Below are 16,525 nucleotides of genomic sequence, written 5' to 3'. Positions count from 1 at the left end.
AATGTTAAGTGCTGAAAATTTGAGCCAAATCGGGCAACGATTTCTGGACGCGCATCGAGGTCAAAGTTCAGATATATGCAAAATTATACAATTTATATGGGATAAATAGGTGAAACTCGTTAAATTTCTGCATTGTTTTCTAGAAATGTGTAGATTTATTTATATTAATGAATATTACATTAAAAAATTTTTTTTGGAAGTTAACCCTGCATCTCCTTTGTGTCAAAATGACCCAAAAACTGTATTATCGCCAAAATTCGGAAAAAATGCAAATTTTTCAGATATTTTAAAAATTTTGCTACTAAATAAATACTTTTGCAATTGAATGCAAAAGAATCGAAATATGTACGTAATTATCGTTGTATTGAGAAATAAGTGACAAAATTTGGTTAAAAAATGTTAAAGTTATTACAAATTCGCCAAACCATTAACGTGTTTCAGGCCACTTGAACAAAAAATTTAGGGAAAAAAATTAATATATTTCGAGAAAAATTAAAATAAAAGCTCATTTTTATTTAAAATATGTCCATATTTACTTGTATATAAGTTTTTGTCTTCGTAGGATACCGTTAACCTATTCGCAGGTATGGCCAAAAAAAATAATTTTTTTTAACGGCTGTTTCAATACTCCATTTTCAAATTTTTAAAAATTTTGTTAAACAAATTTCAGATTTTTTCGATCATCACATTGGGGTTTATTGAGATCAAAATAGGGAATAAAAATATGAAAAAATTATGTCAATACCTCTTACAGTTTTTCAGTACCTGCGATTGAAATTTTGCGTTTTTCAAGAAAAACTAATTTTTTGTCCATATTTAGGCGAATGAGTCCAATTTCCTTACTGTTATAAATTTTAAGCAAAACCTATTCATAATATTATAGTCCTTATAATTTTAAATATGTTCTGAAAGTTTTACTAAAATCGGAAAACGATTACCTTTGAATCGTGAAGGTCAAAGGTCAAATTTTTCAATATTTGGAATTTCTAATGAAAAGATAGCGAAATGTTACATATTTTTGGGCCGATTTTCATGAAACTTGAGGAAAATATATATTGGGGTCTAGCATTTACAACAACAGTGCAAAAATGAATTTTGACCTTTAAGAGGACTTGGGGTCAAAATGGTTGTGTTTTTCTTGATTTTAAAAGTTGAGAATAATTTGGACCCCAAGTGCTGCTAAGGGTTAATTTCCATTTTTGTGCTGTTATTTTAAATTCTGGACTTTATGTTATATTTTCCTCAAGTTTCATGAAAATCGGCCCAAAAATATGTAACATTTCGCTATCTTTTCAATAGAAATTCCAAATATTGAAAAATTTGACCTTTGACCTTCACGATTCAAAGGTAATCGTTTTCCGATTTTAGTAAAACTTTCAGAACATATTTAAAATTATAAGGACTATAATATTATGAATAGGTTTTACTTAAAATTTATAACAGTAAGGAAATTGGACTCATTCGCCTAAATATGGACAAAAAATTAGTTTTTCTTGAAAAACGCAAAATTTCAATCGCAGGTACGGAAAAACTGTAAGAGGTATTGACATAATTTTTTCATATTTTTATTCCCTATTTTGATCTCAATAAACCCCAATGTGATGATCGAAAAAATCTGAAATTTGTTTAACAAAATTTTTAAAAATTTGAAAATGGAGTTTTGAAACAGCCTTTAAAAAAAATTATTTTTTTTGGCCATACCTGCGAATAGGTTAACGGTATCCTACGAAGACAAAAACTTATATACAAGTAAATATGGACATATTTTAAGTAAAAATGAGCTTTTATTTTAATTTTTCTCGAAATATATTAATTTTTTTTCTAAATTTTTTGTTCAATTGGCCTGAAACACGGTAATGGTCTGGCGAATTTGTAATAACTTTAACATTTTTTAATCAAATTTTGTCATTTATATTTCATTACAACGATAATTACGTACATATTTCGATTCTTTTGCATTCAATTGCAAAAGTATTTATTTAGTAGCAACATTTTTTCAAAAACTGAAAAATTTGCATTTTTCTCTAATTTTGGCGATAATACAGTATTGGGTCATTTTGAACCAAAGGAGATACAGGGTTAATTTCCAAAACTTTTTTTTTAATGTAATATTCATTAATATAAATAAATCTACATATTTCTAGAAAACAATGCAGAAAGTTAACGAGTTTCACCTATTTATTCCATATTAACAGTAAAATTTTGCATATATCTGAACTTTGACCTCGATGCGCGTCCAGAAATCGTTGCCCGATTTGGCTCAAATTTTCAGCACTTAACATTTAGGCCTAGTGTCACAATATTCCACCCGGCACTCTTCAAAATTTTAACAAAAATTTTTTTCCATACAACTGATTGTCACTCTAATATATACTTTATAGGGTCGGAAAATTATATTGTGGAAATTACAAACGGAATGACAAACTTTATATACCCTTCTCACGAAGGTGAAGGGTATAATGATTCCAGTAAGTAAATAAGATTTAAGCAATTATTTTGAGTAAAAATATATAAGTATATGGTTATAATTAATTATGTACCTGTTTAATGCAATATGCATTAAACACATTGAAGAAAACATGCTACTGCAATCTGTTAAATTCAAGCATATACGATATGTCTAAAAACTTTTAGTTTTTTTGTAAAAATGTTTGTGTTGAAAGTCCAAATTGCATAATATTAGTTTGTTTGTGTTATTGTGTACATATTTAGTTTTAGTTTATACTGTTGAAATTTAATTATTTTTTAACAATCCACGATGGGGCAGCTATATGGTGACTTGTGGCGATAAATGAAAAATGCGTTTTACAAAACAAATGATATGTAATTGGAAAGAGGATACTTTTCAACATATAGTTTGTTCAGAAAATTTTTTTCAAAGCTTTGGTTTAAGAGTTTTTAGAGCTTTTGGTTTAACAGTCCAAACGTAAGGAAAAATACTATAAGTATGTAATATCTATTAAAAATGGAATATTAAGATGTAGGTTAGGTTAGGAAGGGGTGTGCACTATGAGCACTTCCACTCGGAGACCTTAAGGTCCATTGTGATTCCCTTCAAATAGGTAGACAAAGAGGATAGCCGTAGAGTAATAGAAGTGACCAAAGTACCGTCTGTTGAAAAGAGAAAGAAAGAATGATAGATCTTTTCACGGATTTGGACTCTCTGTAGAACGTCCCTTAAATAGCCACCCTATTCCCCTAATGAAACCTAGTATGTTGCTTAGTTTGCAGCCAGCAACACTACCAAGTTCGTCCAGAAATCTATTTCCTAGCCATCTAAGTCTGTGACATAATGTGATCTACTGTCTCTAGCTCCTCTGCATCCCCACACACTCTACAGAAGTCCTGTGTACAATTATCCCATTTACCCTTAAAGGTCCCAATTGAGCAGTGGCCTTTTAACACTCCTACTAGAATCCTGAGATTATACCTATCCAACTCTATCAGTATCCCAGTCGCGCCCGCATTCAGTCTTGGTCATAAGGCCCTGGACACTTTGCAATCTTACCTACTGCCCCAGGATTGATTTTTATAGTCACGGAATTTTTCGTAAATTAACCTATAGTAGTAACAAATGGGTGGTTTAACATTCCGTTCCCTAGTATCATGGTCCAGATCAGAACCATGTCTAGCCAGTTCATCTGCTACCTCATTTCTCTGTATATCACAGTGCCCTGGTACCCAATACAATCTTACTGAGTAGTGTACCAATAGCTCCTCTAGAGCTCTCCTACAGTCCCCCACTAGGTCTGGAGATGACACTCCAGAGCCTTTAGTGCAGCCTGACTGTCTACGTATATTGTCACTGCAGCCCCTCTATTGACGTGTACCTTTATCAACTCTGTGGCTTTCCAGATCGAGAAGATCTCCGCCTGGAAGACACTACACTCATTAGAGAGTCTATATAAGCGCTTGATATCATAGTCGACCAAATATACCCCGGCCCCTGTACCAGAGTCCATCTTGGAACCGTCCAGCTTGGCACTGAAGCTAAAGGTCGCGATCTTATAGTCAGAGATTCCAGAAGGAATAATGTCATGACCAATAAGACCTGTCTCATACAATATCCGGAAGGGTTTTACCAAAGAAGACTCTAATAGTCTGAGTAGATTCCTTGCTGCCACACTCTCAACATATTTCTCAATGGGTAGTAGGTTTAGGATTATATCCAAGGCCGCATGCGGGGTGCTATCTAAGGCACCTGTAATGCCCAGACATGCACACCTTTGAGCTTTATTGAGTATAGCAGTTTTGGTTCGATTCCTTTTTTTAATAATAAATTAAAACAAATAATAAAGTTTGCTTTGGAAAAATAATTTTCTTTATTGTATAATTTTTATTTTTAGTGTTTATATTAATAATTGTTTTAATTAAGATGATTGAATGTATGTTATTGATTTAAAATAAAATATGTATGTAAAGCTTGACAACAAAGAATTTTAACAAAGAAATATAATGTTGTTGGCAAGTAATATTGTAGCGTGTATATTATATGTACTATCATTGAATATCACTTGTTTTGAATATCACACTGTTTTTATAAATGTCATAGCAAAAGGAAAAGGAATTTTTAAAAAGTAAAAGCTAACAAAATGTGCGACAAAGAAGTTGCTGCCTTAGTTGTTGATAACGGTTCCGGTATGTGCAAAGCCGGTTTCGCTGGTGATGATGCTCCCCGTGCCGTCTTCCCCTCAATTGTGGGTCGCCCACGTCATCAAGGTGTAATGGTTGGTATGGGCCAAAAGGATTCGTACGTCGGTGATGAAGCCCAAAGCAAACGTGGTTTCCTCACTTTGAAATTTCCTTGAATTTGTCAAACGATCGCTGGCACTCGGATGTCCAGTTCCATACAATTATTAATTTGTTTTGTGTAAAATTATAAAACTTTACTATTGAACTAAATAGAAAATTTATGTTGAATACAAGAACAACAAGTATGAATTTTTGTGTATAAATTTTAAAACTTTAGTATTGAACTAAATAGAAAATTTATGTTGAATTTAAATAAAAAAAAATATTACAAGAACAACAAAGAAATAAATTTTGAGTGTAAAATTTATATAATGAAGAAACAAATAAATAAATTTCAAAGCTGTCCATTCAAACAAGTAGACGTGTACACAGCAAAGGCAAAAGCTATATGAGAAAATTACCTTGCAGAAAACAAGTTTAAGAAGAGATAAAATTCCACACATAAGGAAGAAGAAAAAAAATAACACCTCCCCCTCAACAACAATAAAAACAGCAACGTAAAACTTAAATAAAAAAACACCAACATGTAAATATAAATATTATATATAAAATAAATTACAAAATGAAAATTTAAAAAAAAAAAAATTTTTTTTGATACTTAAATATTTTTTAAACGAAGGCCACAACTTTCGTACTGGTTTCAAAAACATATTTATTTACCTATAACTTATTGAAATATATTGAAAAACTAAACATAAGTTGGAACATTTCAGAAAAAAAATTTAACTAATGTTTCGAAGTTCGATTTTAAGGGGACAAAAATATTCACACAGTTTCTAATATTTAATAGGAATATAGTTTTTTTTTAATAGTTTAATATTTTGTGGAGTAGCCTATCTTTTTAATGACTTATTTTAATCGTCTTGGCATTGAATCGACCAATTGTTGGTGACGTCAGCTCCAATATTTTGCCATTCTTGTAACAGGACTTCTTTAAGTTGAGTCTTACTAATAATATGGTGCTTTCCTACACGTTCGGCCAATTTATCCCACAAATGTTCTATGGAATTCATGTCTGGTGATTACGGATGAGTCGGGAGAATGTGGGGAACATGATGCACTACCCATATTCGGACGTCATGGGCTGTGTGTTTGGGGTCATTGTACTGTTGATAACAGAAATATTCCCAAGCTTTAACTTTAGAGCACATTGTAGAAGGTTTTCTTTTAAAATATTAAGGTACACTGTTTTGTCCATTGATCCGTCGATGAAAACTAAGTTTCCTACACCAGATGCAGCCATACAACCCCACAACATGACCCCTTATCCACCATGTTTGACAGTGTTTACTACATTGTTATTTTCCAATTCAGTGTTTGGCCTTCTCCTAACTCTTACTCTGTCGTCCGATTGAAAAATATTTACAAACAATCTTACAAAAATAAATCTGAAGATTTCTGGAACGTAATATTATTCTTAGATAATATTTTTCAATAATATTTTTTAATCGGACAGCAGGGTAACAGTTTGGAGAAGGCCAAACACTGAATTGGAATTCAATTACAATATATTTATAATGTGATCCATAATATGTATATAATATTACAATATTATATACATATTATGGGTATTCACTTATAACATCCCCACCGTTTGATTGAGACTCCTGCGAAAAATTTTTCATTTGTATTAATTACATTAAATGATTTTTACAAAACCAAAAGAAATTTAAATTCTGTTTTTGTATTAAGTATTACAAACTTTTGTTTGATTTTTTTTACTTTTGTTTTCTTTATAGAATAAAAAAAAATAATTAGTTAATATAATTTTAGTTTGATAAATTTAGTTTGTTGAAATTATTTTCATTATGATTTTCATTCATATTTTTAATATATTTTTTTTGTTTAATTTGGAATTTTAATTTACTTTTTTTTCAATAGTTTGTTAATTTATAATATTTTGCAATTGTATTTTAATTTGTATCAGTTTTTGTAATATGAGAATTAATCTTTGTAAATTACAATTTCCATTTATATTTTGAAAATACATTTAATAGTATATCGTGAAATTCATAAATTCATGTTTGCTTTTATTTAATAGCCTTCGTCAAAAATTGGTTTTGTGTTATCTTATACATTTTCTTTAATTTTTAAATATCTTTTTATTTACAAAAATTTTATTTTATATTTTTTTAATCAAAAGTTTTCTATAACAAATTTTATAATTTTGCAATTTTAAATAAAAGGTTCTTTTAAAAAAAATGAGTTATTCATTACTTTGCAAATGTTTCTTTCTTTTTACATGCGATTTATAATATTTGAGTCTTGTTTGAGTTATGACGTGGTCATCATCTAACCTATCGACTTCAATTTTCATAAACTTGGCATTATTTTTCCCACCTCTGTCATGTTTTAAATATACTTTTCCAGCTTGTATTTCACAGTCCTCGCGTTTTTGATTTAATTTAGATATGGATCTTTCCTTTGATTTAATAATGTTATCTTTTATCATCTGGTAATTTTTTATTGTTATGTTGCCATTGTGGAAATCAAAAGGTTTGTACTTTGTGGTTGAATGGATAGAATTATTGTAGAATGTGATTACCTTATAAATTTTTTCTTCTACTGTATCAGTATCCTTTTCTGGATCATGCCTTAGAAGACGAATATGTTCATTCATGTTATTGTGTAAACGTTCCACGTCCGCATTTGATGTATGTTATTGTTGGATGTAAAATGTATCTCAATGTTCCTTTCTCTTAAAAATTCCATTAGGGGCAGTGCCTTAAAGCCTAACTCATTATCTGTTACAATTTTTTCTATATTTCCTACAATACTTATGTATTGAGTAAGAGCTTTTTTAAATTCAATCCTGGACCTATTTTGTATCTTGATTGCTTGCGCAAAATTCGAAAACTTATCAATTATAGTAAGAAATAATGTTTTCTGTAAACTATAAAAGACATCGATGTGTACTATTTGCCCTGGCCTATCAGGCGTTTCTGTAATTTTAAATCGTTGTTTAACTGGGTTTCGGTCATATTTTTCAATATTGCAGATATGACAATTGTTTATGTATTGTTGTATTCTAAGTTTTAATTTTGGATGATAAATTCTAGTTTTTAGTTGTTCAAAGTTTTCGCTAATACCACGATGATTATTTTTGAGGTGTTCATTTTGAATGTGATCGTGGAGAATATTTTCATCCAAAATATCTTCATACAATTTATTACATCTAGCAATTTTTAAGTTTGAATTTTCTTGATATTTTAAAACAGTTCTTTTAAACAAATCGTAGAGACTGTCATCATTTATGAAAATTGCGTTTACTTTTGTTGGGTGGAAATAATTTGTTAATATTGATAACATATCGCTTTCATCAAAACTATTAGAAGTAATTGTTTTTCTTTCATTATTAAATATTTTTGTATAGACTATTTTGAGAGTTTGTATTTGAGTTTGTTTCGAAAATGATTTGATATCTATACACATTTAAAGGAGAATTACTTTGAAAAATAAAAAAATGAGTTATTCATTACTTTGCAAATGTTTCTTTCTTTTTACATGCGATTTATAATATTTGAGTGTTGTTTGAGTTATGACGTGGTCATCATCTAACCTATCGACTTCAATTTTCATAAACTTGGCATTATTTTTCCCACCTCTGTCATGTTTTAAATATACTTTTCCAGCTTGTATTTCACAGTCCTCGCGTTTTTGATTTAATTTAGATATGGATCTTTCCTTTGATTTAATAATGTTATCTTTTATCATCTGGTAATTTTTTATTGTTATGTTGCCATTGTGGAAATCAAAAGGTTTGTACTTTGTGGTTGAATGGATAGAATTATTGTAGAATGTGATTACCTTATAAATTTTTTCTTCTACTGTATCAGTATCCTTTTCTGGATCATGCCTTAGAAGACGAATATGTTCATTCATGTTATTGTGTAAACGTTCCACGTCCGCATTTGATGTATGTTATTGTTGGATGTAAAATGTATCTCAATGTTCCTTTCTCTTAAAAATTCCATTAGGGGCAGTGCCTTAAAGCCTAACTCATTATCTGTTACAATTTTTTCTATATTTCCTACAATACTTATGTATTGAGTAAGAGCTTTTTTTACCCCTGCTGCGGGTAGTCACCTTGAGTCTTCGGGCACGGTGCAGGGGCTTAAGCATCCTAAGGATGTGGTCTAAGAACTACCCTCCCCATACCTCACAGCGTCTGTCCTCTATGTTAAGAGCGGCTGTGGGGTAAATGACCATCTTCGGTCGCCTAGCGATCACGACCTCAACTTGGTAGCGCCTGTTCCCTTAGTTAGGGCGGCTACCAATTTCCTCTGTCTGCATTTTCTGATGTCGGTCCGGGACTGTGGTTTGGGTTACCTAGGCAACATAACCGTACCTTCTAGCGTCTGTTCCCTATGTTAAGGGCGGCTGGAATTTACAATCTGGTTCTGTCAGTCCGAATGTTTTTGGTAAAAACTCAAATCCAGGATGCGTCTGTCTCACATTGAGCGGCATCCTGGTCTGCGTCTGACTCCAGTGGAGCGGCAGTGTCTTTTTCTTACCTATGGTAGAGGTATAAACTGCCAAAAGCCCCCCCCATGAAATGTCAGTTTCAAACGACGGCCCTATGTCCTTGGTCGAGGGTGCTAAAATCTCCAAGGGTAACGTGAGTACTCAGGCGGAAGCCACAGGTCTGAGTGCCACTGGAGCTACTGTGACTGCGACGAATCAGACGAATACCCCGGGTCTGGTAGTCGGTGATGCTACTGGGGTAAATAAAACGAATAGTTTTTTGACTAGACAGGAAAGAGTGACTTTGGACGACAGCGACGACAACCTCTCAGGTCTGAAAGGGTTAAACCTTTATGAGACTGACGAGGAGGACTTACTCATGGTGTCCTCCGAGCCGCTAAAAGCGAATGAAGACGTACATCCGGAGGCCCATGACCCTGCAAAGGGAGACACAAAACAGAAAAACAGGAAACAGGACGAACGGAAAAGGTTGGCGGGCTACAAACGCTCTCTCCGGTATGTCAGGACGTTGGACTCGCGAGATCCCGCGTCTTTGACCACCAGGGAAAAGCGTTTGCGGCGTAAACATACCTACCACATACAGAAGTATGAGGCCATGCTAAATACTACTGTTGTGGAGGTAAGGCCAGCCAAGACTACGACCGAACCAAACCAGAGCAGGCAGGTGATCACATCTAAACATGTGCCCCATGCCAGCACTGGACCGAACACGATCACCGTCTCGGAGGATCTTGACGTACGCCCATCTACATCAAAGACGGCCACGTCGGGGCCAAAGAGAGGTGATGACCAATGCGGCACGACGAAGTCTGCTAGCACAACACCCAAGGTGCTGTCCGCAATCTCCTCTACTCGAGGAACCGCGACGGCTTCCAAAGGTACAGCAAGCAGGCCTAGTATTAAGCGGCAAAGGTCAGGTGAAACGCAGGTGTCTGAGGGTAAGCGGCTGAAACCATCAACTAGCTTAACATCAGCACCTGAGCTACAAGTAGCCATCATAGATCGTAGTCAACCTGATGGAAAAATGACTACGGACAGATGGCTGCTTCTGGAGGAGAAGATCTTGCGGGCACTAGTGGACGAACTCGCATGCAGTGAGGATGATTCCTTCACTGCATTCGATGGCGCCAAATGGTTAAAGGGTGTCAAGATCATCGGGTGCGGTAACGAGAAGGCTCTAGGCTTTCTCAGTAACTGTATCCGAGGAGTTGGCGAACTCTGGCCCAACGCAAGAATCGAAATCGTCCCACTGGATCAAGTACCTTTTCGTACGACGGTGAGAGTGTGGGTCCCTCCTCCCCTTTTGGAGGACGAAGCCACGCTAACACTTATAAAGCGTCAGAACAAGGAACTTGGTACAGAGGACTGGACGATTGAACGAGGACGCTCTAGGGACAAAGGAGAAGGCAAGGATCTTTGGATCAAAATTGGTTCAGAATCCCTCCGACTCCTGCGTTCTTCGCAAGGCGTCATCAAGTACGGGCTAAACCAACTCCGGTTGATCTTGCCCGCGGTGAAGCGCAATGATGAACCCAAGCGGCCTGAGAGTGGTACAGATTAATCTGCACCACTCCGAAGCAGCATCGGACGATTTGCTGCGCTTCATGGAGAAGGAAGCTATCCACGTGGCCTTAATCCAAGAACCCTGGCTTGTAGCCAGTAAAGTTCGAGGCGTCCGGTCACGAAACTATGTGCTCCTTTCTCCGAACCCTGAAGGTAAAGTAAGGAGCTGTATTTTGGTCAGGAAAGACATTAAGGTTTTCCTTCTATCTAATTACAGTTCTGGTGATTTAACGGTAGTTGCACTAGAGCGACAAGGGTTACCAACCCTAATCATATCATCTGCGTACCTACCATACGACGAAGCTAATCCGCCCTCACGTGCCGTACGCACACTTGTAGACTGGTGTAACACAAGGGGCCATGATCTCATCATAGGATGTGATGCTAATGCCCATCATACTCTGTGGGGGAGCTCGGATATAAATGACAGGGGTGAGTGTTTACTTCAATACCTTCTATCTACTAACCTAAGTGTTTGCAATAGGGGTAATATACCAACGTTCTTCAATAGGATCAGGGAGCAGGTCATTGATATTACTTTGGTAGGGAACACTGACTCAGTTAGAATTCTTGATTGGAGAGTTTCACTCGAGTGCTCATTCTCCGATCACCACAGGATAGTGTTTACGATACAGCTTACACTGGATAGGGAAAAACCCTTTAGAAATCCTAGGAAAATCGACTGGGTCAATTTCTGTAATCTTAGTGACACCATACCACATCCAGCAATGGATAGATTAAATGGTACACGGGACTTGGACGACTCGGTGGATTTTCTATACAGGTCATTAAGGGAAGCCTACTATGCTTCGTGTAGGGAGCGGCAGGGACCTAGGAAATTCCGGCAACCATGGTGGAGTCCTAGACTAATGCAGCTAAGAAAGGAATGTAGAAAACTTTTTAATAAGGCGAAGAGGGACCAAGACTTGTTAAGCTGGGACGATTATCGTCAAAGCTTCAACACTTTCAAGAGGGAAACCAGACGGGCAAAGAGGGAATCTTGGGAGCGTTTCTGTGGGGAACTGGAGAATACCACGGAGGCATCGCGTCTACGAAAGGTACTATCCAAGGATCCTGGTACGCCTGGATTCCTGATGAAACCGGATGGTAACTTTACTGAAAGTAGTATCGAAACTTTGGAACTGCTAATGGAGACACACTTTCCGGGTTGCAGGGATAATGAAAATGAGGTATCCGCTTCGGAGCATCTTGCAGCTTCTCAAATCCACATAAGTGAATTAGTTAGATCCATTGTTAGCGTGGAGAAAATCTCGTGGGCGGTGTCATCTTTTAAGCCCTATAAATCACCAGGGCCAGATGGCATATTCCCAGCGTTACTCCAAAAATCGATTTCAACCATCATGCCATGGCTTATAATGATATTTAGGTACAGCCTGGAAACAGGATACATTCCTAAAGAATGGAGAGAGGTTACAGTGGTATTTATCCCCAAAGCGGGAAAGGTAAACCACAGTACCGCAAAGGACTATAGACCGATCAGTCTGTCATCGTTTTTATTGAAAACACTGGAAAGATTGGTCGATATCCACGTCAGGAACATCCTCTCCCCTGATTATTTCTGTAGGGCACAGCACGCATACCTTAAAGGCAGGTCGGTGGAGACAGCCTTGCATGACGTTGTCGGAACTATAGAGGGGACACTTGACAAGAAGGAATATGTTATGGCATCTTTCTTGGATATAGAGGGTGCGTTTAATAATGTGAACATATCCGCAATAGTTGATGCACTGGGTGACTTATGTGTTGATCAGCGGATAAGGAATTGGACAGAAAATATGCTTAGGAGCAGGGCCATTAACTCTAATATGGGTATCGGTAGGACAAGGAAAGTTGTGACAAGAGGCACACCACAAGGTGGGGTCATCTCTCCACTTCTGTGGAATCTTGTCGTAAATAAAATCCTTTTCAGGCTCAGTAGGATAGGTACCAAAGTAGTAGCATATGCTGACGACGTTGTGCTTCTTATTCAAGGGAAGTTTCTTCCCACAATAAGTGAACTCATGGAATCAGCGCTCAGCGTTCTGCTATCATGGGCCAAGGAAAACGGTTTGGGTGTTAACCCTGCCAAGACCGAACTGGTTCTTTTCACCAGGAGATATAAAACTCCAGAATTTAAACCTCCACGACTGGATGGTACTTTTCTGAAGTTTTCAAGCGAAGCCAAATATCTTGGCGTAATTTTGGACTCTAAGCTCTCGTGGAAACGTAATGCTGAGAGTCGAATGAAGAAGGCATTATGTGCCTTCTATATATGCAAGAAAACCTTTGGGAAGAGATGGGGTCTTAAACCATACATTGTACACTGGATGTACACCGCGGTCATAAGACCTATTTTGACCTATGGGGCTCTTGTTTGGTGGAGAGTGGTGGACACTAAGACTCACCTCTCTATTCTAAACAAGGTACAAAGATTAGCATGTCTTGCAATTACTGGCTCTATGAATTCCACACCTCAGGCCAGTCTAGAGACGATGCTAAATATAACTCCCCTTGATATATATATCAAATGCATTTCTGCTAAGTCTGCTCTACGACTCGAACAGTCGAGCGGACTGAAGCATGATCGTATTGGTCATGGCACCATCCTACAAAAGATAGGCAGGCCAATCATAGGGAGGGAAACGGATTATATAATACCCACACCGAATTTTGATAGAACATTTAGGATCAGAATACCGACAAGGGATGATTGGGCCGCGAACTCTGTCCTAAGAGATGACGTGATCTCAATCTATACTGATGGTTTAAAGACAGAAAGAGGCACGGGCTCGGGAATCTTCTCAGATGAGCTGGACCTTTTGATGTCTCTTCGATTACCCGATACCTGCACGGTTTTCCAGGCAGAGATTTATGCTATTGATACAGCCGCGAGAAGAATCCGGGAACTGAATCTCGAAAATTCGACCATACATATCTACTTGGACAGCCTGGCATCAATCAAGGCTCTTAACTCCAACGTGATTAGGTCGAAATGTCTTCTCAATTGTATCAAATCACTGGCACAACTGACACAACATCACGTGGAGTTGATATGGGTTCCAGGACATGCGGGCATCCGGGGAAATGAAGTATCTGATGAGTGCGCAACCAACGGGTCGTCCCTGGACGTATCTCTTGCGCAAAGGGATATTAACACTCCCTTGGTGACAGTATCAAAATTGATAGATGAATGGGCTTTGAGCGAGACGGAACTCAGGTGGTCAAATATCATCACTTGTAGAATATCCAGAATGCTCTGGCCCAATCTGACAGAGGATAGAACTAAGACTCTTTTGTCTCTTAGTAGGAATTCGATTAGACTTCTCACGGGTATAATTACTGGGCAGTGCATGATTGGACATATGTCGGAACGTATGCGTTACCCACGTTATGGCTATTGTAGAAGTTGTTTAGATGAAGAGGAGGAGGAATGGGTACAGCACCTTCTATGTGAATGCCCAGCCTTACAAGAGCATAGACTACTACATCTTGGTAGAGCTCTTTTCCATGATCTGGACTGTCTCAGAGATGTGTCACTAGTGAATTTGATTGGGTTTATTAGAAGTACCGGCTGGTTCCCATAGGGACCACAGAAATCACATAATAGACGAAACTAGGGAGGGAAACTATTCTCACTTTATGTATGACATTTTCAGCATAAGGGAATAGTACTTCTAAGGGTACCACAATGGGCCGCAAGGCCTCCGAGTGAACTCGCTAACTTGCGAGCAACCCACGTAACCTAAACCTAAACCTAAAGAGCTTTTTTAAATTCAATCCTGGACCTATTTTGTATCTTGATTGCTTGCGCAAACTTCGAAAACTTATCAATTATAGTAAGAAATAATGTTTTCTGTAAACTATAAAAGACATCGATGTGTACTATTTGCCCTGGCCTATCAGGCGTTTCTGTAATTTTAAATCGTTGTTTAACTGGGTTTCGGTCATATTTTTCAATATTGCAGATATGACAATTGTTTATGTATTGTTGTATTCTAAGTTTTAATTTTGGATGATAAATTCTAGTTTTTAGTGGTTCAAAGTTTTCGCTAATACCACGATGATTATTTTTGAGGTGTTCATTTTGAATGTGATCGTGGAGAATATTTTCATCCAAAATATCTTCATACAATTTATTACATCTAGCAATTTTTAAGTTTGAATTTTCTTGATATTTTAAAACAGTTCTTTTAAACAAATCGTAGAGACTGTCATCATTTATGAAAATTGCGTTTACTTTTGTTGGGTGGAAATAATTTGTTAATATTGATAACATATCGCTTTCATCAAAACTATTAGAAGTAATTGTTTTTCTTTCATTATTAAATATTTTTGTATAGACTATTTTGAGAGTTTGTATTTGAGTTTGTTTCGAAAATGATTTGATATCTATACACATTTAAAGGAGAATTACTTTGAAAAATAATGTTAAGAGCAGAACGCTCAATCAAATTAACTTGGGGTTCTAAACGAGATAATGCATCCGCGTTTCCATTTCATAGTCGTATTCCTCTAACTGCAGTCTCCATCGAACTAATTTAGAATTTGGTTATTTGATGGAAAATAACCATTGTAGTGGCTGATGATCTGTTTTTATAATGAATTTCCTACCAAAAAGATACGGACGAAATTATTTAACGGCCCAAACTACAGCCAACAATTCCTTTTCAACTATGCTGTAATTTATCTCATGTTCGTTAATTGTTTATTAAAATTCGGGTAAACTAAAATTGGGTCATTTATATGTAGCAATTTTAAGGTTCTAAAACTCTCTATATATTCCGGGTCTTTAATATCTATTTTTGAATTTTTCTTTAAATATTTGGTCATAGGCTTTGCTATTCTCGAATAGTCCTTGATAAATTTCCTATAATACCCGCTGAGTCTTAAAAACTGTTTGATTTGCTTTGCTGTTACCGGCAGGGGATAGTTGGATACACATTCAACCTTTTTAGGATTCGGTTTTATACCCTGTTGAGTAATAACGTGCCCTAAAAACTCAGTTTCAATTTTCAAGAACTCGTCGAACTCGAACACTTGTCTGCTTGAATTTTTAGGTTGGCCTCTGAAAGTCTGTCAAGTACTAGCCGTAGGGAGTTGATGTGTTCTTGAAGGGAAGTTGAGTAAACAATGATGTCCTCTAAGTACACTAAACAGCATTTGTTTACCAAATCACCTAAAATGTTGTTCATGAGCCTTTGAAATGTGGAAGGCGCTGTTTTCAGTCCAAAGGGCATTCTTAAAAATTCGTAGTAACCACCCTCTACTGAAAACGCTGTTTTATGGGTGTCCCTTTCATCTATTTCAACTTGGTGAAATCCCTGTGCTAGATCTAAAGTTGTAAAATACATGCTCCTACCAAGTTTGTCTAATATTTATTCAATATTTGGTATGGGAAAACGGTCATCGATAGTTTTTTCGTTTAGTTTCCTATAATCAATTACGATTCGCCACTACTTCATTCGTCTTTTTTAGAAACTATCCATATAGGAGCGGAGTATGGAGAATTTGATGGTCTAATTATTTTGCAATCCAACATTTTCTGTATTTGTTTATTTACTTCTTTCTTTTTTTTTGTATTAAATTAATTAATATCACTTTTAAGAAAAACTTTAATAAGGATACCCGGGCATCCTACCGACTGCGCCAGTTTTGGTTCGATTCCTTTTTTTTTAATAATAAATTAAAACAAATAATAAAGTTTGCTTTGGAAAAATAATTTTCT

At 36.0% G+C, this 16,525-nt stretch overlaps 1 protein-coding gene across 1 annotated transcript; it reads left to right on the top strand.

Annotated features, from left to right (window-relative positions):
• The first annotated feature begins 9,331 nt into the window (after positions 1-9,331).
• Positions 9,332-11,439, top strand: LOC135958557 (uncharacterized). The gene is made up of 2 exons (XM_065509458.1): positions 9,332-10,953; positions 11,018-11,439. Exon 1 carries the CDS (start codon positions 9,332-9,334, stop codon positions 10,796-10,798), a length of 1,467 nt encoding a protein of 488 aa, XP_065365530.1. The 3' UTR covers positions 10,799-10,953; positions 11,018-11,439.
• Positions 11,440-16,525: the final 5,086 nt, after the last annotated feature.

The sequence above is a fragment of the Calliphora vicina genome, chromosome 4 (genome assembly GCF_958450345.1).
Source record: "Calliphora vicina chromosome 4, idCalVici1.1, whole genome shotgun sequence".
Classification (NCBI taxonomy): domain Eukaryota; kingdom Metazoa; phylum Arthropoda; class Insecta; order Diptera; family Calliphoridae; genus Calliphora; species Calliphora vicina.
This window is presented reverse-complemented; position numbering and strand designations above follow the sequence as displayed.

What these genes read in the sequence shown, in the direction of transcription:
- LOC135958557 (XM_065509458.1), top strand. Translation starts at nt 9,332, where the DNA reads ATGTCCTTGGTCGAGGGTGCTAAAATCTCCAAGGGTAACGTGAGTACT.